Source organism: Zalophus californianus, chromosome 8, assembly GCF_009762305.2.
Source record: "Zalophus californianus isolate mZalCal1 chromosome 8, mZalCal1.pri.v2, whole genome shotgun sequence".
NCBI classification, from domain to species: Eukaryota; Metazoa; Chordata; class Mammalia; order Carnivora; family Otariidae; genus Zalophus; species Zalophus californianus.
The window spans coordinates 127,081,240-127,105,381 of record NC_045602.1 but is presented as its reverse complement, the minus strand read 5'-3'; the positions used below and the strand labels follow the sequence as shown (position 1 = coordinate 127,105,381).

The 24,142-nt window shown below is 54.9% G+C and overlaps 1 protein-coding gene across 1 annotated transcript in view; it reads left to right on the top strand.

Moving 5' to 3' along the window:
• The window catches only part of SULF2 (sulfatase 2), an 84,449-nt gene that overhangs the window by 46,888 nt on the left and 13,419 nt on the right, over window positions 1–24,142 (top strand). The window contains exons 4-10 of the mRNA XM_035729033.1: window positions 3,077–3,228; window positions 11,717–11,886; window positions 16,729–16,879; window positions 18,345–18,520; window positions 21,848–21,976; window positions 23,240–23,296; window positions 23,787–23,916. Coding sequence (XP_035584926.1) covers window positions 3,077–3,228; window positions 11,717–11,886; window positions 16,729–16,879; window positions 18,345–18,520; window positions 21,848–21,976; window positions 23,240–23,296; window positions 23,787–23,916 — 965 coding nt within the window. The remainder of the gene's footprint in view (window positions 1–3,076; window positions 3,229–11,716; window positions 11,887–16,728; window positions 16,880–18,344; window positions 18,521–21,847; window positions 21,977–23,239; window positions 23,297–23,786; window positions 23,917–24,142) is intronic.

Below are 24,142 nucleotides of genomic sequence, written 5' to 3'. Positions count from 1 at the left end.
ATAGTTGTTGATATATGAATCCCCATACGTGCCCAAGGCAGTGTTACCCCAAACAGAGCAGATTCATTGCGCTGCCATCCTGATTTTTACCATGGATGGGCACACTGATTTATCATTTCCTTAATATTTCCCCCCCAATTGTTTTACTCATCTGGCCCTACGTTTGCTTTTTTTTTTTTTTGTAAATAAAGTTTTATTGGAACAGAGCTACGCCCACTTGTTTATGTATTGTCTGTGACTGTTTTCTACAACTATTGAATAGTTTTAATAGAGACCATCTGGCCCACAAAGCCTATGATATTTCCTGTCTGGGCCTTCACAGGAAATGTCTGCTGACCCCTGCCGTTTGTCATCCTTCCCCAAGAAGGAAGAACAGGAGAGAGTGGAGGGAGGCCAGAAGTGTTACCAGAGTAGAGCTCCTTACACATAGAAAGACACATCAAACGTGAGGAATAAGGTCATTGAGGTTTAGTAGATCTTATTTCCCGGACTGGACTTGATCTCTAGGGGCCTTTCCAGCCCTCCCTATACGGTTCTTTTGCAGAAGAGAGGGACGTGCGGGTGGCAGGGTTTCTCACCTACAGACTATTGACATTTTACACGGGATGATGATTCTCTGCTGTGGGCCATCTTGAGCCCTGTGGGATGTTGAGCGTCATCCCTGGCCCCCACCCCCTGGATGCCGGCAGCATGTCCCACCCCAACTGTGACAAAACCAGAAATGTCTGCAGACATTACCAAGTGTCCCCGGAGGGGCGAAACCACCCCTGGTTGAGCCCCGCTGCTTTCAGGGGACGGATGCCACAGTGTTTGAACCTGCCGTGTTCCCGAGAGAGGGGAATCGGGCCTTCCGCTGGCCCCATGCTGGGCACCGCTGCGCCTTACTCCGGCCCACATCTCAGTCCTTGCGCCCTGGCACCCAGCCAGGCACCCACCACCTAAATATTGACATTCCCTGAGACTCAGAGCCAGGGCGGCCAGTTTCCCCGCCCCTCGCCCCCAGAATGCCAGGGTTCTTTCCGGCTTGGCTTTGCCCTCCTGTGCAAAGGGAGGCCCCACCCTGGGCCTTACCCCGAAGCTGCTCAGGACCCTCCCTCCCTCTTTTCACCTCCTCCAGTGCCCAGATCCTTCCGGGAGGTGTTCCCTCAGCTTCCCACTTCCTGTATGCCAGCGGAGGATTGGAGGCACGTGCCATGGGCATTTGGGAATGGCTGCTTGGGGCCTAAAGGGGCTTCCCACTCCCAGGCGGGGCCAGCCACCTGCCAGGCCTCCAGGAAAACGCCCCTGGAGGGCTCCAGCTCCATCCCCGCTCTCCCTGCCCAGGCCTCTCTTCCCTGGGAGCAGCAGGCCCAAGGCAGCTCTCCATGCTTTCTCAAAGGTTCCAGGTAGAAGGACCCGTCTCATTCTCCGCTGGCATCAGCACCTAGCCGCAGTGCATTCCTCCCTCTACGGATGTTCACCTCCCCTGTCTGTCTCTTCTCATCTTGGGCTCTGAACTGGCGCCCACTGAACACTCCCAGTTTGCCAGGCACAGCGCTAAGCACTCTGCTGGTGAAACCTCTTTCACTCTCTTCAACAATCTGGAACTCTCCCATTTCCGAGCTCTCAGCACCAGCTCCCGCGTGTCTCAGAGCCCCCGTGTCCTCATCTGAAGGAGAGCTGGCACAGGGCCTCTGTCTCTGGAAAAACCCTCAGATTTTTCCATTTCTTCAAAATGGCTTTGTAGGCTGTAATTATTCAAAATCATACTTGCTCGTTGAGAAGAAAAAAGAACAAGAGAGTACCATAAAGATAAAGAACTTACGTGTTACCTCTTCACCCGCACAAAGTTTAGGGGTATAACCCCTTTGCAAGGAATCCGGGTGACTTTCTTTACATAAGCCCTGTCGCTGGTGTGAAAGGCGAATGTGGAGATGGGCACGGCTCCTGAACGTCCAGCCCAGTGGGGTTTCAGCAACGGAAGCTGCTGGGTTCCAGCGGGAGATAGAACGAGCCTATCCCCCAAGCAGCGCACCCCATGCCCAGCGAGAACCCCTGCTTTGTTCTCCAACACCATAGATCTGTTTTGCCTCTTTTTGAACATCATATAAATGAGATCATACAGCATTCTTTCATCTCTGGTTTATCTCTCTTAACGCGATTAGGTGGTTGAGCTGCATCTGTTACTGAATGTGGCACTGGTTCGTTCTGTCTTGTTCCGGAGTGGTATTCATTCCACTATACAGATCTCCAGCCATGTCTTCAACCATGCTTTTGTTGATGGGCATCTGACTTGTTTCTAGTTCTTGGCTCTCATGAACAGTGCTACCCTGAGCCATGTCCTGCACATGACTTGGGGAATGAATGAATGCCTTCCTGCCGAGTCAATACCCAGGATTTGAATCACTGGGTCAGAAGGTATGAGTGAGTTCAAGGTTAGCAGAGCCTGCCAGTCAAGGTCGCACAGGAGATGGGCTAGTCTGCACGTCCCCTGGCAGGTGTATCAAGGGCCTGTTACTCCACATCCCCAACAACAATGGTGTCATCCATGGTCTGATATTAGCCGTTCTGGTCACCGTGCAGTAGACAGAATTCAAGGGGTCCATCAGCTGTAACGGGAAAGAATCGCGTTCTTATTTTTACGAACCTACACCATCACTTAGCATTGGCTTCCGTTAGGAAGGTAGGCCATGAACCATAGCACAAGAGAATCTATAATTTTGTCATCGGTAGGAATCACTGATATGATAAGATTCCACGGCAGTGGTGACAGGTATCACAAAATAAAATATTTTCACTTATCACTACTTTGAAACCATTATTCTTTGCAAGGTAATATCTTTTGTAAGAGGACATGCAATTCTTTTAATATTTAGATAACTCTATTTCAAAATAAGATGACTATTTCAAAATAACTTATTTGCTCTGTAATCCTATATATTTTATCTTATGCACATAAAAACATTTGAGGAGGAGGCTCAGAGGGTAGCGCTGTTTTCACGCCTTGGGGACACAGCGGTCTCGGTGATCAGGGGACAGAGGAGACTTTTGCTCTGTGCTTTCTCACGTGGCCTCCTGATCCTTCTCCCCTTTCCAGCTTTCTTCGGGAAGTATCTTAATGAATACAATGGCTCCTATGTGCCGCCTGGCTGGAAGGAGTGGGTCGGCCTCCTTAAAAATTCCCGTTTTTATAACTACACGCTCTGTCGGAACGGGGTGAAGGAGAAGCACGGCTTTGACTACTCCAAGGTAAGTCCTGCCTGTCCCTGGCCGGGGGACAGTTAGGGGCGCGACACGGGAGCTTAACTACCTGGCTTACCGACGGTGACGCTTACTTAAATGAGCGACCTCAAGCAGCCTACATGCACCTCTGCTGCTCCATGTGTCCGTCTCTCAAATAATAGTCTGTGTCTGAGAGTATTGGTCACAGGATGCTGGAGCAGAGTATTCTTACAGGAAGTGTGCGTACGGACAGTCCAGTCTGGTTCAATGAGTGTTCACCAACCCAACAGGCACATGTCACCGGCACATGGTAGGTCAAGAAGCAGACTATCACCGCCAGCCCCCAAAGCCCCCCTCACATAACTCCCCCCCCCCAACCGCCCTCCCACAGGGACGGCGAGAGCTCAGCCACGCAGCGTGACACCCTCAGTCTGCGTCCAGCTCCTTTGGCTTCACACCACGTTGAGACCCATCCATGCTGTCACGTGGGGGGGTAGGTCCTTCACTCTCGTTGTGTGGCATTCCGCTGTATGAGTGTACCTCAATGTATGTGTTTGTTGCCCATGTCGTAGTTTTTCTAGTCCTACTAATTTGTCTGATATGAGACAGAGTGCACAGATCTGACGTGGAAGGCTCGGAATTCTCTCGTATGGGTGGGCCACCCCGGTCAAGATATGAAGCATTTCTAGCCCCCACAAGGCTCCCTTGTACACCTTTCCAGTCAGAACTTCCACCCCTGAGGTAACCTCGATTCCAACTTCCATCACCACAGATTGGTGTTGCCTGTTCTAGAACCTCACGTCAGTGGAATCCCGTTGTATGGGCTCTTTTGGGTCGGGACTTTTTTCACTTAGCCTAACGCCTGCGCCAGTCCTCCCTGTGCCTCCACATCATCAGCCGCGCGGTCCCCTCGTGCTGCGTAGCGATGTTGTGTAGAATGCAGGTGTGAATCCACTCAACCCCTGATGGACATTTTGGTTGTCTCCAGTGGGGGCCTCTTATGAATGAGGCTACCATGAACATCCTTACACATGGCTTTGGGGAGACATAGGTACTCCTTTCTTTTGGTTACACACCTGCGAGGAGAACCTCTGGGGCACAGGATAGGTTCCGTGGTTGAACCAGTTGACAGCCCCAGCCAGGAATGTTGTAAGTGTTCCGGTTCCTCCACTTTCCTCATCAACACCGGTACTGTCTTTTTTTAGTATTCTCTGGTACTGGGGTATAGTGGAGTTTCATTGTGGTGTTATCAGAAAGGTTTTTGAGGATCAGGTAAGTTAATACACATAGAGCATCAGAAGAGCCCCTTCTATACAGTAATACTCGATACGTAGTAGTTCAGATCAGGGCAACAAACTTTCTCTGTAGAGGGCCATATACTAAATATTTTACAATTACAAGCCGTACAGTCTCTGCTGCAACTACTTAAGTCGCCATTGTAGTGTAAAAGCCGCCATAGGTGATGTGTACACAGATAAGCACGGCTCGTTCCAATAAAACTTTATTTATAAAAACAGGCAATGGGCCTGGTTTGGCCTGAGGGCTATAGTGTGCTGATTCTTGGCTTAAATGGGGGGGGGGGGAGGATGGGAGACCAACAGTGATGTCTCTCTCATCTAAACTTTCCATTAAAAAAAATCTGGAGACTAGCAAATATCCCTGTCCCAACTAAATCTTCAAAGCCAGCTCTTGCATCCCCCTGCAGCTTTCTTGATCCATTCTTTCCCCCACAACGTTCTTCCGTTCTCTCTCCCTTCCCCACTGTCACTGCCACCAGCCCTGGCTGACTGTCACAAGCAGGGCTCTCTGGGTTAGTGTTGATGATTCCTCGGGGCTCCCCTCCCTAGTTCATCTCTCTCTGAATCACTACACTAGGTCCCCCCCCAGGCAGAAGTCACCAGGGGACAGGCAGTCACACACACAGGGTAGCGAGCTGGGCGAGGGGGAACAGTAGAGAGTGGTGGGGACTATGGGGAATGTATCTGTCTAAGAGGGGGGCAGCCAACTCAGATCAGGCATGTCAGTCCCATGTAGAAATGTGGGCCCAAGATGGCCAGGTTTTCTGACATTTCAGCAGAAGCTACAAGCCTGATTTTTAAATATTGGCAGCTAATTCAGACTTTTCTAACATCCTGCATGAATCAAGTTTGCCTCAGGGCCAGACCTGACCCATGGGTGTGTGGCCTTCACAACGCACTATGCTGTTCTTCTGCCCACTGCCCTCCAGGGACTGTGCAGTGAGTTTCTCCCTTGGAGGCAGAGGACTGGGGTTCAGAGCCCCACCTCGATACATGATGTGCCCTTGGTCATCCTCCCTACTCCTAAGGTGCTCAATTCCCAAATCTGGAAAATGGGCACGCCCCTGCATATATAATAATGTGCGCGCGCGCACACACGCGCGCACACACACACACACACCAGCCCCATCTCCTATTTCAGCATCCCCAGTATGAGCCAGTTCAACCAGACCAGCCTTGTTGGTTATTACAACCATCTCCAAATTTTCACTAGTGCTCTCCCGCCCTGAACTTATCCAGGTCTTATCCAGCTTCTCTTCCATCAGACTGGCCTCTCTCAATTGCCTGGGAACAGAAACTCAGCTCAAAATGGCTCATCTGAAAAGGAAACCTAGCAGCCGATTTAACTGGTCCAGCAGTATGGCATCAGACATTGCTGGATCCAGGGGCTCAAACAAAATCTTTAGGTGGTGGTTTCTCCTCTAAGCTGTTTTCTTCTCTTCAGTGCCATTTACAGTCTCTCCCCCTCCCTCCCTGTCCTCCCCGTCTTTCCCCTTCCCTTCCTCTCCCTCCCCCTCCCCCTTTCCCTGCCCCGGTAGCAATATGGCCGTCCCTCCAGCCTCTCACCTTCCTGCCCAGCTGCAAGTGAGGGGGACTCCTTCCCAGGATTCCCAGCAAGACTCATTGCATCTCATTGGCTCTGGATCAGTCACCCTGATCCAGCCATCATGTCTGCCCCTGAACCAATCAGTGTGGCCAGGGAGGGAGGCCAGGTTTCAGTGGCCTGTAGTCACATGCTCCGCTCCTGAACCAGAGATTAGGAGCAGCCGGAGCCCCGCCCTTGAGACCCTGGAACATCAGCTGAGAATAGAGCCCATGTGAAAATGGAGAGTTTCCACGGAAGAAAGCTGAGCAGATGCTCAATGGCCTAAAAACACCCTCTCCCACTCCCCTCTGGGGAACACCAGCACATCTGGGGATCCCTCCTACCTTTGATAGGGGATCACCACTGATGTGTCTCCTCACTGAGTCTGATCAGTTTAGGCTCCGGTGGCAGAAACCACATGTGACATCACCTGGGCAGCACCGTCTCCCCTCGCTCTGTGTCTCACTTTGCACAGAGCAGGCCTCCATCCCCTCCCAGGTGAATTAATTCCAAAGTCCTGGTGGGGGTATTTCTAAGCTGGAAATACAAATTGTAGTGTCTTGGGGCTAAACACGCTGCTTCTCTCCTCCCAGACTCAACACGGGAAGATCCTCCAAAACCTAGAGAAATCCACTCCGTCCTCATTAAAATTCCTCACCATGCCCATGCTTGGTCTCAGAGCGGCCCTGTAATCAAGTTACCCAGGGACACTCGGAGTCCCTTTGGGGCTGAGGACGGGACACACAGTGGCTGTTCTTTCACCCTGTCTCCTGCCACAGACACAGCTCCCCTGTGAATGAGAGCAGCCCCGTGGAGGGATTCCTGGGCCCCCTGTTAGCGGAGGCCTGGGGACAGGGGGATGGGGGTCCCTTCGGAGTCCGAGCTGGCGCAGGTCCAGGGTTGAGACCCGAGGCGGGCAGCAGGGAGTGGGGGCCAGAGTGAGCTGGGCGTCCCAGTGGGGGCAGAGCCGGCGAGCCCGTGCTCCAGCAGCCCGAGGGGTGAGATGCCTCTACCAGGGTTCATTGCTGGCCTCGGTGGCTTCAGCAGGAGGCCCAGCTGGGGAAGAAGTGACGGTCCTTCCCTAGTTCCTTCAAAAGGCCCTTTGAGGACTCTGTCCTGAGTCACTATTCCCAAGGCCAGATGCCCTGGAAAGGGTCCTGATGGCAAAGTGGACCGAGAGGCAGCAATGGCGAGAGAGGAATGATAGCGCGCACGCGCTGATGGCCAGGGAGGAGGTGGGGGAAGGTGAGACTGGCGGCAGGAGGGGGCTAGGAATGAGGGGGTCAGATCGCAGAAGAGGCCTCCAGGTGGGGAGTAGACGGGGCCCAGGTGGTGGGAAGGCCCTGAGGGGTGGCGGTCTCTGTAAACTTGAACGGGACCCTTTGATCCGGCATTTGTGCTTCTGTGTTCTGGAGAAGCCTCTTCGTAGGCAGGAGGGGAACTGGCTCGGCTGTTGCTTGCAGCTTTGTTTGTTATTGAAAGAAATCAATGAAGGCCACCAATGCAGGAAGTGATTAAGTGACCACGAAGGAACCCTACCCTGGAGGATTCTAGAAAAAGACTAGGAGGGTCTGTGTGATGGCTCTACATCAAAAAGGCTTTGGACAAAGGGCTGAAGGCAAGAGCAGGCTGCAGAGAGAGGTCCTCCAGGCCCCTGCTCAGATGTCACCTTCCTAGACCACCGTGTATCAAGGGGCGCCCCCCCACTCACCTCCCCGCCCCCCCGCAGCTGATCACCACCGATGCACCACACCTGTGTAGAGCACTGGTTCACTTTATGTCTGTCTCCTTGCATTAGAATACAAGGCCTTTGAAGGCAGGCGTGTGGGTTCGTTGTATTCACCGCTGTGTTTGTTGAATGATTAAATGAATATGCACAGTATGATCTGATCAGTGTAAAAAAAGATGCATAAAGCAATACTAGAACACGTGTAACAACACATCTGAAAAAGTACTTCCTGGTGAGGGACAAGAGGGGCCAAGATCAGAAGCAGGGGTGAGGAGTGATGAAAGGGAACCAGATTTGTTTGTACGGTTTTCATCTTCACGTGGAAAGCACAGGCGTGTGATTCTTGAGGAATAATAAGTAGCGCTCACTTAGACATAACATGCAGCAGATCTGTTGAAATCTTTCTACATGATACAGAATTAACCCATGCATTTCTCACCATAGTCTACACCGTATATGCTATTACTCTTCAAAACCAGCACGTAAGGAAACTGAGGCATAGAGAGGCTAAGGAACGAAGCCACACTCCTTTAGTAAGTGGTAAAGCTTAGGATTCAAACCCAGGCCATCTGGCTTCCAAATCCATTCTCTGAACGAGGGCCCATGGGCCAAGTCCTGCCTGCCAAGTGTTTTTGTCTAACCTTTGAGCTCAGAGTGGTTTTTACAGTTTTAACTTGTTGAAAAAAATCAAAAGAGCAGCTTCCATGACAAGTGAAAATGACATGAAATTTACAATTCAGCAGGCCTCTAGTTCTCCTGGAGGCAGACATGCCCATTCATTTACACGGTGGCTGTTCCTGCTACAGTGACAGTGAGCAGTAGTTGCAACTGAGACATCTGGCCTGCTAAGCCTCGCACATTTCCTAGCTGACCCTTTACAGAAAAGGTTTGTTGATGCTTAATGTAAACTACCATATGCTCGTTAAGAATTTTGTTTGTGAGGGAAAAGCGATGGAGCAGACAAAAAATACAAAGGCTTGAGGTCTCGCTCTGAGTGCATGGCTTGTTCTGTGACCTCAGTTTCCCTATCTGTCAAATGGGCACGAAGTCCACTTCTCAGAGTTGCTGTGAAGGTCAGTTGAGCAAACATATGACGGTAATCAGAGCCAATGTTCATTGTGGGTTTTCTCAGTGCCAGGCTCCTTGCTGAGTGCTTTATTCATTTGTCAAATGCTCACGCCACCATCTGAAGAAGGGACTCTTATTGGGCCCATTTTTTAGATGCAGAAACTGAGGTGCAGAAAGGTGAGTGGTTGGCCCACAGATAGCAGGTGATAAAGCTGGGGAGTGAACCCAGAGTTTCTGACTCCAGAGCCCTCAGCTTCATGAAATACGACTGCTCCTTAAAGGGATGTGAATCTCTTTTGAACACAAACTGCTGTAGAAGCTTCCGCGGGGGTGGGATCAGCACTGTGATTTAGAATAAAGGTTAGACCTGCTGCCCAGGGAGCCAGTGGCTCAGAATAAGAAACCCTGTTACAGTTTGACTTGCCAAGTGAAGAGACTATCAAGAGGTGGGCTTGAGGGCTGCCCCCTGGGGGGGGGGGGGCGGGGGCAACCTCCCTGCCCTGCCCCCCATCCCTGCCCTCAAACCCGGTCTCAGAAGCAAAGCCATCGTTCTCAAGGCACAGCCCTAAAGCAGCTCATGTGTGCTTCCCAAGCAGAAAATTTAGTCCTGGAAGCCAGTAGACTCCAGTTTTGGGGGATGCTCTGAGAAATTTGGGGTGAGCTGGCTTATCTCACCCAAGTTCAGACAAGAGGTAGAACCACAGGCTTCCATGGGGCGGAAGTGTGAGGATCTCCCAGGGGACACCCACGGGACACGTTTCTCCAGGCACCCAGGCCCAGGCAAGAAGAGGAACTTGCCATCAGGCCATCTGTGGTCCCCCTTCTTGTCCTTACAGTCTCTGTCCCCCACCCCCAGCAGCCAGAAGTAATCCTAAGCGAGTGAAAACCTCCTGCCCCTCCCAGGTCCCCTGCCTTCTCTCTGCTAATGAGAATGCTTTTCCACAACCAGCATAGGACTGTGATCACCATGGGGACGGGGACCTGTGACCACATCCCAAGCCCTTAACAGGAAGCCTGGCACCCTGGGAACAGGCACCCAACAAGTATTTGTTAAGTGAGCACATAAATGAGAAGCAGCGGCGAAAGCCAAGCCTGGAGAACGAGGCAGGGCTTGAGACGGGCCAGCCTGTCCTGTAGCCGAGGTCCCCAGGAGCATGCCCCACAGCCCACAGGCTTCCTCGGCTAAATGACCAGTTGGGGGAAACGGACGCTTTTGCCCAGAGCCACAGGGTAGCAATCTCCAGGGAGGCACTGGGTTCCTCTTGGTTTACTGATCAAAGTCAGTCGGAGGTCACCATGGAGAAGGGGGAGGCTGCTGTGGCTGCTAAGCTCCAGCTAGGAGCAAAGTCCCTAGAAGCTGGCATCACCACCCACCTGCACAGGCGCGGCCGGGAGGGCATCCAGGGAAGCCTAGCCCCTCACCTAGGAGAGCGGGAATGGGCCTGGAGCAGGGCTGAAGGGGGGCAGAGAGGAGAGTTCCTCATAATCTATCAGCTGATCTCCAGGTTCTAGAAAATTCATTTTTTTAGCCTCCCCTGTCTTACCCTTCCTGTTAACAGCCCACATCCCTGATTCCTTCCTGGCTGACCCCAGCACCCAGCTCAGCTTGTCCAGCACTTAGCATTCCTGCCTTCGCCCAACATTTTCTTTCTCCTGGAAGCCCCCTCTCTGTACGCTTCCCTCAGACCAGAAACCAGGTGGCAGGGTGTGAGGTGGGGCAGGGGGGTCGGGGGGGAGGAGACTTCCCCCCCTTCCCCCACATGCAGCCAATGGACACATCCTGTCTAGTGAATCTGCTCCCAGCCATGACTGGACAATGCCACCACCACCCTGGCCCAGGTCCCCTTATCCCTCACTCTGATGCCCGGATGCTCACGTCCTGTGGCCAGAGAGATGGTGTGTCCTCGTGGGCCAGCCTGGGGCTCACCACCCACCCCTGGAGTCAGGGCAGTGTCCCCTTCGATCCACATGGACGACTGGGGTTGGGGGGGGGGGCGGTGTGCAGCATGCCAGATGCTGCAGCCAGCGGAGGTCGGCAGAGCCTTAACTGGCGTCAGAGTGGCTTTGAGGAGGACCCAGGAGGGCAGGTGCCCTCAGGTATGCAGAAAACCTGCCACACCACCAAGACAGCCAACGTTAGCCGACTTCTCAAGAGCTGGCTATGCGCAGGGCACCGTGTCAAGGGGTTTTCACCTCCAAGCACTTGCAACCCTCCTGGCATCCTGGAGAGGCAGACCCGGTCATCACAGCACACATGTTTCTGGACATGCAATATCACGGACCGTAGGAGCCCCCGGGTCACACTCCCGGGCCCTTTTCCTAGCCTGCCGCACCCCCTCCCCGGGAGGAAACCAGCCCCCTGCTAATGCATGGATGCCTGCATTCTACTATCGCATATGCAGATATCTCAAACAGTATGTTTCGTGTGGTTTTCGCCTGTATACAAGTGGCGTTGCTTCGTGCATGTCCTTCCACAACCTGCTTTTCTCACCCAGGGCCAGGCCGGTAAGGTCTGTCCATGTTGATCCGGGTGGCTCGCGTTTGTTCTTTCTGGATGCTATATCATTGCGTTAGGGATGTTCCTGGTGGCTTTTTAAAAAACATGTTTAATCACAGCCACGTAGGCATGTCGTTCCACAATCAAGCAGTGAGGATAGGTTTCTTATAGAGAGCAGCAGCCCTCTCCGTGGCTCCCCACCAGCCCGAGACACCATTTCCTTGCTCATTGATTGTCTTTCTTGCCTCTGGACAATCGGCCCCAGGGGGCAGGGCTTGTCTGGGTCACTGCAGTGCCCCGGCTCCTCACAAGTTCTCCCGTCTCTCCCCACACCCCAGGACTACCTGACAGACCTCATCACCAATGACAGCGTGAGCTTCTTCCGCACGTCCAAGAAGATGTACCCACACCGGCCCGTCCTGATGGTCATCAGCCACGCGGCCCCCCACGGCCCTGAGGACTCTGCCCCCCAGTACTCACGCCTCTTCCCCAACGCGTCCCAGCACATGTAAGCTTCGGCACCCTGCCCGCGGGGCCGCTGCGTGCTGTGCAGGCGGGAGGGTTGCGCTATGGATGGTAGTGGTATGACGGCGACGGAGCTGTGCCTTGTCTCAAATCCTCCTGGTACAAAGGACCCAGGAACGCATTGCCCACCTGTGGGGACACCGGATGCAAATCCAGCCAGGCTGGCTTATGGGCCAAAGCAGGCAGCAAGTGTTGTTAAATTGGGACCTTTGTCCTCCCCACCGGAGGCCTGGGCGTGCAGTGTGGCGTAATGGGTTTCCTTTGTGATCCTGTGTTTTTTATTTGATGCATTTTAAATCATTTTGAGAAGTGGTCGGTAGCTTCATCAGACTGTGAATATATTAAGCAGCCTTTCCTGAGCTGTTGACCATGTGGCAGGCTCCGTGCTGAGACCTTACATTGCACCAAATCCCTGAATATTCACAACAACCCTCAAGGTATTATTTATCCATTCCTGCATAACAAATTACCCTGACATTGAGCAGCTAAAAACAAACGTGTATTAGGTCACAGTGTGTGTGAGTCAGGCACCTGGGAGTGGCCTGTCTGGAAGGTTCTAGCGCAGGGTCTCCTAAGGTTCTAATCCAGGTGTCGGCCGGGGCTACAGCCACCTGCGGCCAGCCCGGGGCTCACAGGGCGGCTCCTCGACCAGCCAGCCTCTTCGGAGGGTTGTTTGCGTGTCCTCACCGCATGCCAGACAGCTGGCTTCCTCCAGAGCAAGTGATCGAAGATGGAGGAATGGACTGGGGGGCCTGGGGTAGACAGAGAGAGGTTAAGATGGAAGCTGGAGTCTTTTGTGACATAATCTTTAAAAGTGACACACCATCCCTGTGCCATGTTCTCTTGGTCGCACCAAGCAGTGCTGCCAGTGTGGGAGGGGCAACACAGGGTGTGAATGCCAGGAAGGGGGGGCCATCGAGAGCTGTCGTGGAGGCTGCCTACCACACCTGGCGTTCCCATTCCACAGATGAGGAGACCGAGGCACAGAGAGGCGAGGTAACTTGTGGCCGGGAAGCCGCAGAGCCAGACTCCGATCCTGCCCCCAGCCACACCTGCCATCTCTCTGCCCACCCCTCCCGTCCTCCTCCCTCCAGCTGACTAGTAAATCTCTCTGGAAAGTTCTCTTTCTCCCTGCCTCCAGCCACCTCCCACGCAGCAGTGATACACAGCGGCCCTTGCTGTGACATTGGAGCGACAAGGACTGGGCAGTTTGGAATCTGCCTGAATATCCCGGGTGTTTAATCGTCATTATAATCAGACTGCGTTGCCCTCCTCCTCATCCCCCGGCTGTAATTACTTTCTGACAGTGCCCAGAGTGGCTCCGAGAGGATGGGGCCGTGTGCTCACCTCCCAATCCCCTGGTCTTCGGGGAGGAGAGTGGACAGATGGTGAGCCGCGCTCCAGGGGCCGCGGCAACCCCCTCGCTCCCCAGCCGGCAGCCCGGCCTCTCTGCACACCTGACTTGCGGGCCCGCTCCTCCGCCGGGGACACCAGCTGCCCGCCCCCCATGGCTCCCTGTGGCGGGAGGAGGCGGGTGCGCAGCTCAGTCCCACCTGGGAAGCCACCGGGGGGGGGGGGGGGGGGGGGGGGGGCAGGTGGGCTTCGCTTCCGCGGCTTCTCCTTTAAAAGAGGTGCTGGCATCCCTCCTCCCCAGCAGCAGTTTCGTGAGATTGTTTGACATTGCCTGCTCATTTATTTTCCCTTTGAAATGAAAATTATAGAAATTGAACATGAGTAACGCCTGCTATTACTTACCCAGAGAACCCCCGTTGCCTTATTAGGGGTGTGTTTGGAAGGCTTTCCTATCTCTGGGGTATAATCATTTCCAAAACAAAACCAAAAACCAGAAACTTCTGCAGCTGGGATATTTAATTATGACAGTCAAGGGGGGTGAGGAGGGGGCAGGGCCCTGCTGGTGGGTCAGAGTTCCAGATCTTTCGATCTGGAGGCTCCTGTCAGACTGCCACCCAGTCAAGCCTGGTGTCCCGTTCTTAATGTGGGCCCCGTGGGCTCTCCCGGATGCTGCCTGATGCAGCATCGTCCCCACTCCACCTGCCCGGGACCCCATCCTGCTCCCCGCCCCACACACCTGTGCACACACACAAGGATGCAAACAGACACACGCAGACACACCTAAACACGTGCACACACAAATGTACAAACATACATGAAAATACAAATAGATACACACGTAGATACCCAGACACACACACACACACACACACGCAGACATGCACACACAGAAGATACAAAGACACACACAGAGAGACACCCCAACCCCCACCAGCCCCCAGAGCTCCCTTTGAGGTGTGGCGTCCGACTGTGGGCTCATGGGCCTCTCATAACCCATGGGAGCCAGGCCGCACTGACAGCCTGGAGGCAGTGGGTGTCAGGGCCCTCGCCCCCTCCTGGGGGCTCCAGCTGCACAGTGAGGGGCTGGAGGGCACGTCCTTCTTCCCCACCCCCACCCCCACTGCTGCCCCCAGCAGAGGGGAGGGGATGCTTGCCTTCAGGCCCTGTTGTGAACACATCATACATTCCTCAGATTCTTGAGGAGGTGAGGCTTTCCCCTCTTTGTTCAGCAAGCAGCTGGGTTCTTGTGAAAATGGGACCCTGGAGGAGCCTGGCCTCCTGCAGGTGACCAGCAAGCTGGCACTGGTCTGAGAAGGTCCCCAGGCCCTGCACCCTCCGGCTCTGAGATCCTGCTCCAAAAGAGGTCTCTGAGAAAGGGTTTTTGGAAATCCTTCCACTGCAGACTCCTGACAAACTCACCCCTCACTGTTCTTGAGGGCAGACACCAGCCTAATAGAATCCAATAGATTCAGGGATAATTGCTCAAAATTGCATCCTGGAATCCGGCCCCTTGGGCCTCCAGGAACAGTTTTCCCATACCACCAAACAGCTCTGAGGGCGTGTCTGCACAGCCCCTGCCCCCAGCAGTCCCCTTCCAGTTCCTCATTTGGGGGGGGGGGTGGATTTGTTCCTAGGAATGTTCTACACGGAGGGTCAGGCCCTAAGCCGGCCCACAGGAGAGCCAGGCCTCTGCTCTTAATCAAAGGAGGCCAGGGAGGCCGGGCTGGATTTAGCAGCAGGAGACCAGCCAGGGACTCAAAGCAAAGTCCAGAAGGAATCTCAAGGCTTGTGATTCACCCCCATGCTACATAGCAACGGTCTCCATAACTGTCAGGCTGCCCAAAGCTGCAGCATCGTCACCTCTCCCCCAGACATTCTGATACTCTGATATCCAAGAGGCTGCAGAGGTCCTGGTGGGGCAGGTGAGGCATTAGGGATCTTTCTGCCCTCTCTGCAAGGCCTGTTCACCTGCCCTCACTCCCTGCTCGCCACCCCTTGCCCCCTTCATAGCCATTTTGAGAAGCCTTTTGTCTTCAGGCAGTGGAAACACAACCTTTATTTTCAGCTTTGACTGGGAAGGGGTCAGATCTGAGGGGAACCAGACCAGCGCGAGGGATGCCACATTTTGTGGGGTGAATAGGGTGTTCCCTATCAGCGGTGTACCCCACCCAGGATACCCCGCACGTTGGTGGGGTGTGCTGGAGCTCAGATCCCAGGGCCTGGCGCGAGCTGAGGAGACACCAGAGGTGCTCCTGGTTTGGGACAGAGCACTAGATGACTAGAATCACCTGGAAACTTCCAAAACCATGAACCACATTAACCTGCGTGTTTCAGCTGCTCCATCCTCCAGCAGGAGTGTCTTGGCCAAAGTGGTGGCCAAACACGTACGGACGGGATGGTCTCCAGACAGGCCCGCGTGTCAGGGAGGTGATTATGTTACGGTGGCAGTGGGCAACCATATCGACTCCTAGAGTTCAAAGCCCAGCTCTCCTTTGGCAAGTTAGTCCCCTTGCTGGGCCTCGGTGTGTTCCCTGGGGCAGGAAACATAGCACCTGCTCCCAGGGCGGTGAGTGGTAATGAGATGGTAAGAGGTGAACCCTCCGAGCTGCGCCCAGTACATGGCATGTGGTCAGTGCTCTGAAGAAATCAGAGGTTCTGGTGATTCGTTCAGTATGGTGAGTCATCACGGCAGACCCCACGGCAGAAGTCACCCCCCGCCTGCACCGCCTGCTCCGTGAGACTGTGGGCAGGTCCCCTCTGTTTCCTCTTCAGTAACTGGGAGATGAGAAGAAACGGGAAGAGTAATTGTGACAAACGTACATTCGGGCACCATCCTCACGTTTTCGGCCATGCAACCATGACTATTACTGACCTGATTTTTTAGCCAACGTCCCTTTTTTTTTTTTAACCAAAATCTATTGCAAAAGGAAGCTCTGTAGTCCTGCTTTAACCACAATAACCCTCCCTTGCCCGAGGTAACTGAAAAATCAAAGCAAGGCTAGGAAATTTGAGTGGGGGGCTGTGCCTACTGGAGGCTCTGGACTTGAGCCTGTCCCCTTCTTCAGAAAGAGAGCAGAGCAAATTCCAGGGAGGTGTTAGGGGACTCCCACCAGACTGAGACTGGGGCCTGATGCTGTGGGCTGGCTGGCAGAGCTGAGCCAGGAGGGACTGATGTTCTCACTGTGCGGCTCCGGGTCACTTAAGGCTGGGTGACCCCCGGTCCTCCCACACGCACTGGAGAAATGCTGACGTAAGGCTTAGCAGACCCCTGATGCACCACCGCGGCTTCCCCAGATGGGCACTCACGCGGTGCAGGAGGCTGCTCCCCCCGAGGCACAGGGGCCTGGGGATTTGGGGAGCTGAAGGCCTGGGGGGCTGCAGACCTGCAGGGCTGGGGATTTGGAGGGCTGGGGACCTGGGGGCTAGGGGTAGAGCCACACCTGGCCTGACCTGGGTGCGTGTTTGCCCGCAGCACGCCGAGCTACAACTACGCGCCCAACCCCGACAAGCACTGGATCATGCGCTACACAGGGCCCATGAAGCCCATCCACATGGAGTTCACCAACATGCTGCAACGGAAGCGTCTGCAGACCCTCATGTCTGTGGACGACTCCATGGAGACGGTAGGCCACCCCCGCCGCTCGCAGCCCTCCCCGCCCTCACCCGGTCCCCGAGTGCCATCAGTTGCAGGGGAAGGGAAATGGGGGCAGAATGAGTCAGCGGTGTGACAGCCCCAGGGAAATGGCCGTGAGCAGTCCCGACAAAGCCTCTGCCTTCGTGACACTTATGTGCTAGGCCTGTTCCATTTGGTACATTTTTTAGCAGCTTTATTGAGATATAATCCACATACTATATTATTCACGCAAGCGTAGAGCCCAGTGGTTTTAATATATCGCAGAGCTGTGTGATCACAGTCAACTTTAGACCATGCTCATTACCCCAGACAGGAGCCCCACGGCCCTCAGCCATCACCCCCGGACTGCTTCACCCTTTGTCCTCAGGCAGCCGCTAACTGGCTTTGTGTCTCTGTGGACTTGCATCTTCTGGACACTTCCTAGAAGTGGAATCACACGACATGTGGTCTTTTGTGTCTGGCTTCTTTCACTCAGCATCACGTTTTCGAGATTCATCCATGTGGTAGCGCACATCTTTCTTTTTATGGCTGAATAATATTCCATCGTATGGATATATAACTTTTTTATTTATCCACGGCTATTTAAATTTTTTTTAAGAAGCCTCCACGCCCAGCCTAGAGCCCAACACGGGGCTTGAACTCATGACCCCGAGATCAAGAGTCTGACCCTTAACCGACTGAGCTACCAGTCACTCCATGGCTATATGGCTATTTAAATTTAATTAAAATCCACAGGGTGCCTGGGTGGCTCCTTTGGCTCAGATCATGATCTCCGGGTCCTGGGATCAAGCCCCGCGGTGGTCTCCTTGCTCGGTGGGTGGGGAGTCTGCTTCTCCCTCTTCCCCCCAGCCCTCGTTTTCTCTCTCTCTCTCTCTCTCTCAAATCTTAAAAAATAAATAAATTTAATTAAAAATCGATGCAGCTTAAAATTCAGTGTCATGGTCACACTAGCCACGTGCAGGTGCTCAGTGGCCACCTGCGGCCGGCGGCCACCATCTCAGACGGCACAGGCACTGACCTCGCCAGCACCACGGAAGGTTCTGTTGGACAGCACTGTCGTAGATCACCAACACCTGCCGCAGGCCACAGTCCACCTTCATCCGCTCATTCATTCACTCATTCGTTCATTCATTCATTCATCCATTCAGCAGCATTGGCAGAGTGCTAGTGTCACGGGAATGCAGCAGAGAACAGTGACAAAAGCTCCCGCCCTCGTGGAACCCCCCACTCTAATCCACAGACATGCCCGAGAGACAGAAGGGGAGACGCTCTGCGAGGAACGGGGGGCAGGAAGCGACGGGAGGTGGGAGGCCGCAGTCACTGCAGTTACAAATGCGTCAGTCCCCCCCAGCAGTGAGGCGCAGCAAAGCCCCGGAGCCGGGGAGGGACGCGCCGGAGGGCGCACGGTGCCCGCAGCCCTGCCCCGCACCCTCACCGCCTCACCCACGTTTCAGCTCTACAACATGCTGGTTGAGACCGGCGAGCTGGACAACACCTACATCGTGTACACGGCCGACCACGGCTACCACATCGGCCAGTTCGGCCTGGTGAAGGGCAAGTCCATGCCCTACGAGTTTGACATCAGGGTCCCGTTCTACGTGAGGGGCCCCAACGTGGAGGCCGGCTCGCTGTAAGTGCGGCACCACCCCCACCCCACCCCGGGCCCCGCGTTTCCAGGGAGGCCTCCGGGCTCCACTGGCCCCAAAGCCACTCCCTTGGGCAGCGTGTGATTTGGGCAGGTGAGCCTCGGTGCCCAGGGAAGCACTGATTATGTCACCCAGGGTGGGTGCTGGCACATTTTATAGCCCTCTGCTGGGGAAGGAGAGTCCAGGGGCCGTTAGCACCTGTGAAAATAGATTATTTGTGGGGCAGCATGCCAGCGAATCGGGGAGCTGGGCCATACGCGCGCCACTGCCAGCACGTGGGAAGGCCGCCTTGATTTCTGCCTGGCCCGGGTGATCCTTGGGGTGGCTGGCGGGGAGGAACCCTGTCTGCCAAGGTCAGCTGGGCCATCTCAGGCCACCGCACAGAGGGAAACAGTCTCCCTCCCATCCTTCCTCCAGGACCATGCTGGCCCTCGGCCAGCATTCGCCATGGGCTAACCTTTGAGCCGCCACGTTCTGGCAGCAGAAATGCCACACGTGGGGCAGGGAGGGGCTGGAAAGGCAAGTGAGCACAGCAGTGGCTTCCTCAGATCAACCGCGTATTACAGAGACCAACTCAAATGGTTCGTTGAAATACAGATAAATCTCTATTAAGACACTTACTTGGCCTGACTTCCATCCCCTGGAAAGAATGCTTGGTGACGATTCCAGAAGGCGGGTTGTTTGGGTTCAGGGCTGGGCTGACCGCTCTCTGCCTGCCGATCTCAACAAATCCCTCCCCGTCCTTGGATCTCAGGGTCCCCATGGAAGGAGAGCTATGATAATAGGCGTGCTTATCTAGCTTTTTCTTCAGCCTGGGTCTGAGCCCTTTACAGCCACATAAGTCGTGTGAGCATCCCAACAACCCTGTGGGGTAGATGCTACCATGACCCTGTTTACTGAGGCACAGAGAAGTTAGGTTGCCTGAGGTCATATGGTATGTCAGGGCTTTAAGCCAGGCAGCCTCTACTCCTGCCTCTCTGAAACCTTGAGCCACCACTGTAAATCGAAGGAATTTGACCCACTAAAGACTCTACAGGCCCTGACATCATGGGTTGGTCAGCCTCAGAGTCTCTGATCTGGTTCATAAGACCCAAAACCACACCCCACATGGACAAAAGAAAGAAAGGGCTAATGTCAGGCTTGGGGCTGAAGGCTAGGATGACTTTGGTTGTAAGCAGAAGCCAGATAAGGCCCCCTTCTCCCCCCGCCAAAAAAAAACAAAGATAAAAGGAATATAGGAACTAAGGCAACTGGAAAGTCCAAGGCTAATTGGCTTCAGGCATGGCTGGATCCGGCAGTCACACAATAACATCAGGAAGCTTTCATTTTCTGTCTCTCAGCCCAACTTCCTCTGAATTGGCTTCATTCTCAGGCAGGCTTTTCTCTCATGGTGGTAGACTCACCATGACTTGGAGCCATCCAGTTTAGGAAACCAAACAGTGGTTTGAACAGAAGCCTTGAGGCTGATACTCACCAGCCTGACTTGGGTCACGTGTCCAGCCCCGCACCAATCTCTGTAGCCAGGGTGATAGAAAACCTAGAGTGAGCAGACCACATCCATCAGGCGGTGGAATCTGAGTGAAGCAGGGCGCTGTTCCCACCAAGCAGAGTGTGGATGCTGGGTGAGAAAAGCAATCCTGTCCACCCATCTAGTCCTAGAGAGCAGGACTGCCGGACGCTCTCAAGCCAGCTCAGCTGCTGGTTGCCAACCTTCCACTTGGCGCCTGCTCCCCCAGCAGTCTTCTCCAGCTCCCTCCGCCTGACAGATTAGGTTGTCATGCCTTCAAGCCCCTCCACAGTGCAGCCCCACCCCGTGTGCCCCTCCCAGCACCCCTGGCTACCGGTCCCGTGTTCGCAAGCTGCTGGGCTGGGGAGAAGAGGGGGTCAAAGACAACTGAAACCCTAGGACCCAGGCCCTGCCCCTCAACCCAGGGAATGGGGTGGGGGACACCAAGCCGCCTTGGTGGAGAGTGTGCCCACATGGCCATCATGCATTCAACGGGGGCCAACCCCTGCATTGGGCACATCCGTCGAGTCCCTTACCACCACACTGGGAACACCACCAGGCAGAAACAGGAGACAAGAGAAATGACAGATGTGTGGTGGAGATAAATAAATAAGCTAACACTTATTGAGCACCTACTGTGTATTCTAAGTGTAAAAGTGCTAGGAAGTGAAAACAAGACAGACGGAAGTGTCTGCCTTCCAATTAGATTCTAAGTAGGTAACAGACGGTAAGCCAGGTGTATGACTAAAATATGTAGTAAATGAGGGCGATGAGGCCTCAGGGCAGGGGCAGGGGCAGGAGGAGGGGTCCTCAGGAAGGGTCTTGTGATAGCAATCTATGCTGCATAACAAATCGTTCCAAACTGAGCAAGTGAAAACACCACACGGGTGGTATCTCACGGTTTCCGCAGCTCAGAAGTCGGGGCCCCGCTTAGCTCGGTCCTCTGCTTCAGCTGCAAGCGGGACTCAGCAGGGCTGGGGCTGTTCGCGTGCAAGCAGGGGACCTGAAGTCACACAGCCTGCCTCCTAGAATATTCACCACACACCCTCGCGGGGGGGTGGGGGTGATGATATGGGGCGGCTCGCTTCCTCGGAGCCGACCAGGGGAGAAAGTAGACAAAGACCCAGCCGGTAAGATGAAGCTGTACAGCACATAACATAACCACCGCGTGACATCTCATCACCTTCGCCAGACCCTGTTGGTTTGGCCCACCCTGGAGGGGAGGGGATCATGGGGTCCCTCAGAGTCTGTCACCCTTGGGCGTCCTTGGTAATTGTTGAGCGAAGAACTAAGGGGGTGGGGGAGAGTGCTCCTCTGGCGTCTGGAGGAAGAACATTCCAGCAGAGGGAAGAGCGAGGGCAAAGGCCCTGAGGCCAGACACCAGCCTGGCCAAGAACAGCCAGGGACCAGCGTTTGCGTCAGAGGTTCAGAGACAGGTATGGGGGCAGGTCCAGGGTCTAGAGTGGCTCTTGAAGGGGGGTGTCCTGTGTTCGGGTGGTGGGAGACAGGGAGGGCATCCCTGGTAGAAGCAGCAGCCAAGTAGAGGCCTGTTAATCCCGGCCCCCAGTGGTATGTGTGGAGTGCACAGAAGGTGAGGGGTGGGGAGGGCGGGGGGCTCCGCCGAACTGAGGCTGCAGAAGGGAGCCTTGAGGGCTGGGGTGCAGGAGAGTGACAAGAGCACAGCTTCCCCACCTTCTGAGCGTGAGTCCCTGGCGACCTCCAACCCTCCAGCCACCCTTTCTCCCCAGCGAGGCTGGGGCACCACTGCCCGGGTGGCTGAGTCTTTTCTCCCCACCTCCCTCAGGAATCCCCACATCGTCCTCAACATCGACCTGGCCCCCACCATCCTGGACATTGCTGGTCTGGACATCCCCTCGGATATGGATGGGAAGTCCATCCTCAAGCTGCTGGATACGGAACGACCAGTGAATCGGTGAGCGGGAGAGCAGGGCTGGCGCTGGGGGTGAAGGGGTGCCCGGCTCCCCAAAGTGCATGAGCTCATGGCCTCCTCATGTGGGTCTGAGAGGGGGTGTGTCTCCAAGAGTCCGGAGCCGGCGCTCTAGGGTCCCCGATCCCGACTCCTTACCTGCCCTGGGAAAGAAGGATGTTCTCCGAGATTCTACCCTCCCACCTGGATTACGGCCAGGGTGACCAGTTGAGGACCCTCTCAGGGCTAACACTGTGTAAAACTGAGAGTAATAACAACAGCAGCAGAGAACGCTAATTAGGCACTTCCTTGTTCTGAGTACTTTGCAGAGGATTTACCATGTTGATCGTCACAGTAACCCGGTGGGGAAGCCATTACCAGGATCCCATCTTACCAATGTGAAAACTGACTCCCAGAGAGGTCGAGCGACTTGCTGGACGTCTCTCACCAGCGTGGAGCCGACTCTGGGCATTCAGACTCTAGGCCGGAGGCTGCACGCCTAATCACGGCGCTCTAAGGCTTTAACGCCGGCTGCTGTGATGGGCCCATATTTCTAGGTGTCCTGGAAGCAGGAAGGGGAACGGTGATGTGAAAAACTAGGCAGGTGGGAAGGTGAGCGGAGTCTGGCGGGGGACAGGCATGGCAGCAGCGACATCTGGTGGCCAGTACTGGGACTGCCCACCGGGTTCACCGCCCCAAAGTGCTGTTACAGCCTCCTGCGCAATTGCCCATCCTGCAGCTCAGAGGTTCCCCCTTTAGGGGGACCACCTCCACAGAGCCTCCTCCCTTTTGACTATGAGGTTCCCTGAGCTGTACGGCTGTAAAACGGCACATGTGGGGCAGCAAGCGTGCTGGCTTGGGAGCCGGGGCCCCTCGGAGTCGGGTGCAGGATGGAGGCTTCTTCCAGCAGCCTGAGCCCCTATCTGGGAAGCACCAGTAGAGTGAAACTGTCTGAAATGCACAGTCAGATTACACAAGTCCAACTGCAAAGGATCAAAGAAGGAAATCCCCCCAAAACTTTGACCCAGGCCATTTCCTCCCTGTGGGCCTTCAGATCCCCATCTCTGGGGAAGCTGCAGCTCTGCTCCATGAGGGGTGGGAGCATCCAAGCCTTCCCTGCACCGTGCTGCCAGGCCCATTCCCCCCCTCCCAGCAGCCCCTGGTCTGTGCTGATTGTGAACCAAGGCACCATCCCTGCTTCTTGGAGAATGGGTGGGATGCGTGAGGCCCCCACATTGATGAGAAGGTGGAAGTGTGCTGCTTTTCCAGGTTTCACCTGAAAAAGAAGATGAGGGTCTGGCGGGACTCCTTCCTGGTGGAGAGAGGGTAAGTGCCAGGGACTGGAGGGCCCCCCTCCGACTTGCCCACCCCAGGAAGCTCCTGGCAGCCCCACCTGTACCTGTGGTGATGAGGATCTCACTGGCGGGGGCAGGAGGGAGACAGCCGCTGTGGTCCCTCCCAAAAGGGAATCCCTCAGATTTGTGTCCACAGCCCCCTGGACACAAAGGAAGCCCTCTCACTGTTGCTGTGGTTGATACAGACCTTGCATCTGGAGACCACATGTCCCTTCAGACATGTTTTCCTGCCTCCACAATGCCTTAAATGTTTCCTAATTTATTGCCAACTCATGCCTTTTGGGAGGTTTCTTATAAAATTCTCACTTCTTAAGCCTCTTAACAATCAGAGGATGTGGCCGGGCGGGACCCGCGTCCTACATGGTGACAGTGCCCAGGCCGCGCAGGGGCCGCCTCATAAGCAGGTGCACACTCCTGCAGAGCCTAGAGGCCAGCCGCGTGTCCCACTCCCTGCCCCACAGCAAACTGCTCCACAAGAGGGACAATGACAAGGTGGATGCTCAGGAGGAGAACTTCCTGCCCAAATACCAGCGCGTGAAAGACCTGTGTCAGCGTGCAGAGTACCAGACGGCATGCGAGCAGCTGGGACAGGTGAGGAAGTGTGGCCGCTGCCCCGGGGGCTCCTGTTCTCCCTCCCTGCCCCGGAGCTGTCCCCTCCCCGGGGCTGCCCCTCAACCCTCAGTCCACAGAGCCAGCCGGCCCGGGGCCTCTGAGGTGTGGTGTTTGCTGAGTGTGGCACCCCCGGGTGACACCAGGTGACGCTCAGAAAGCGACTCCTTCCTCAGCTCCCTTTCGATCATGATCCTGTCGGAGGAGA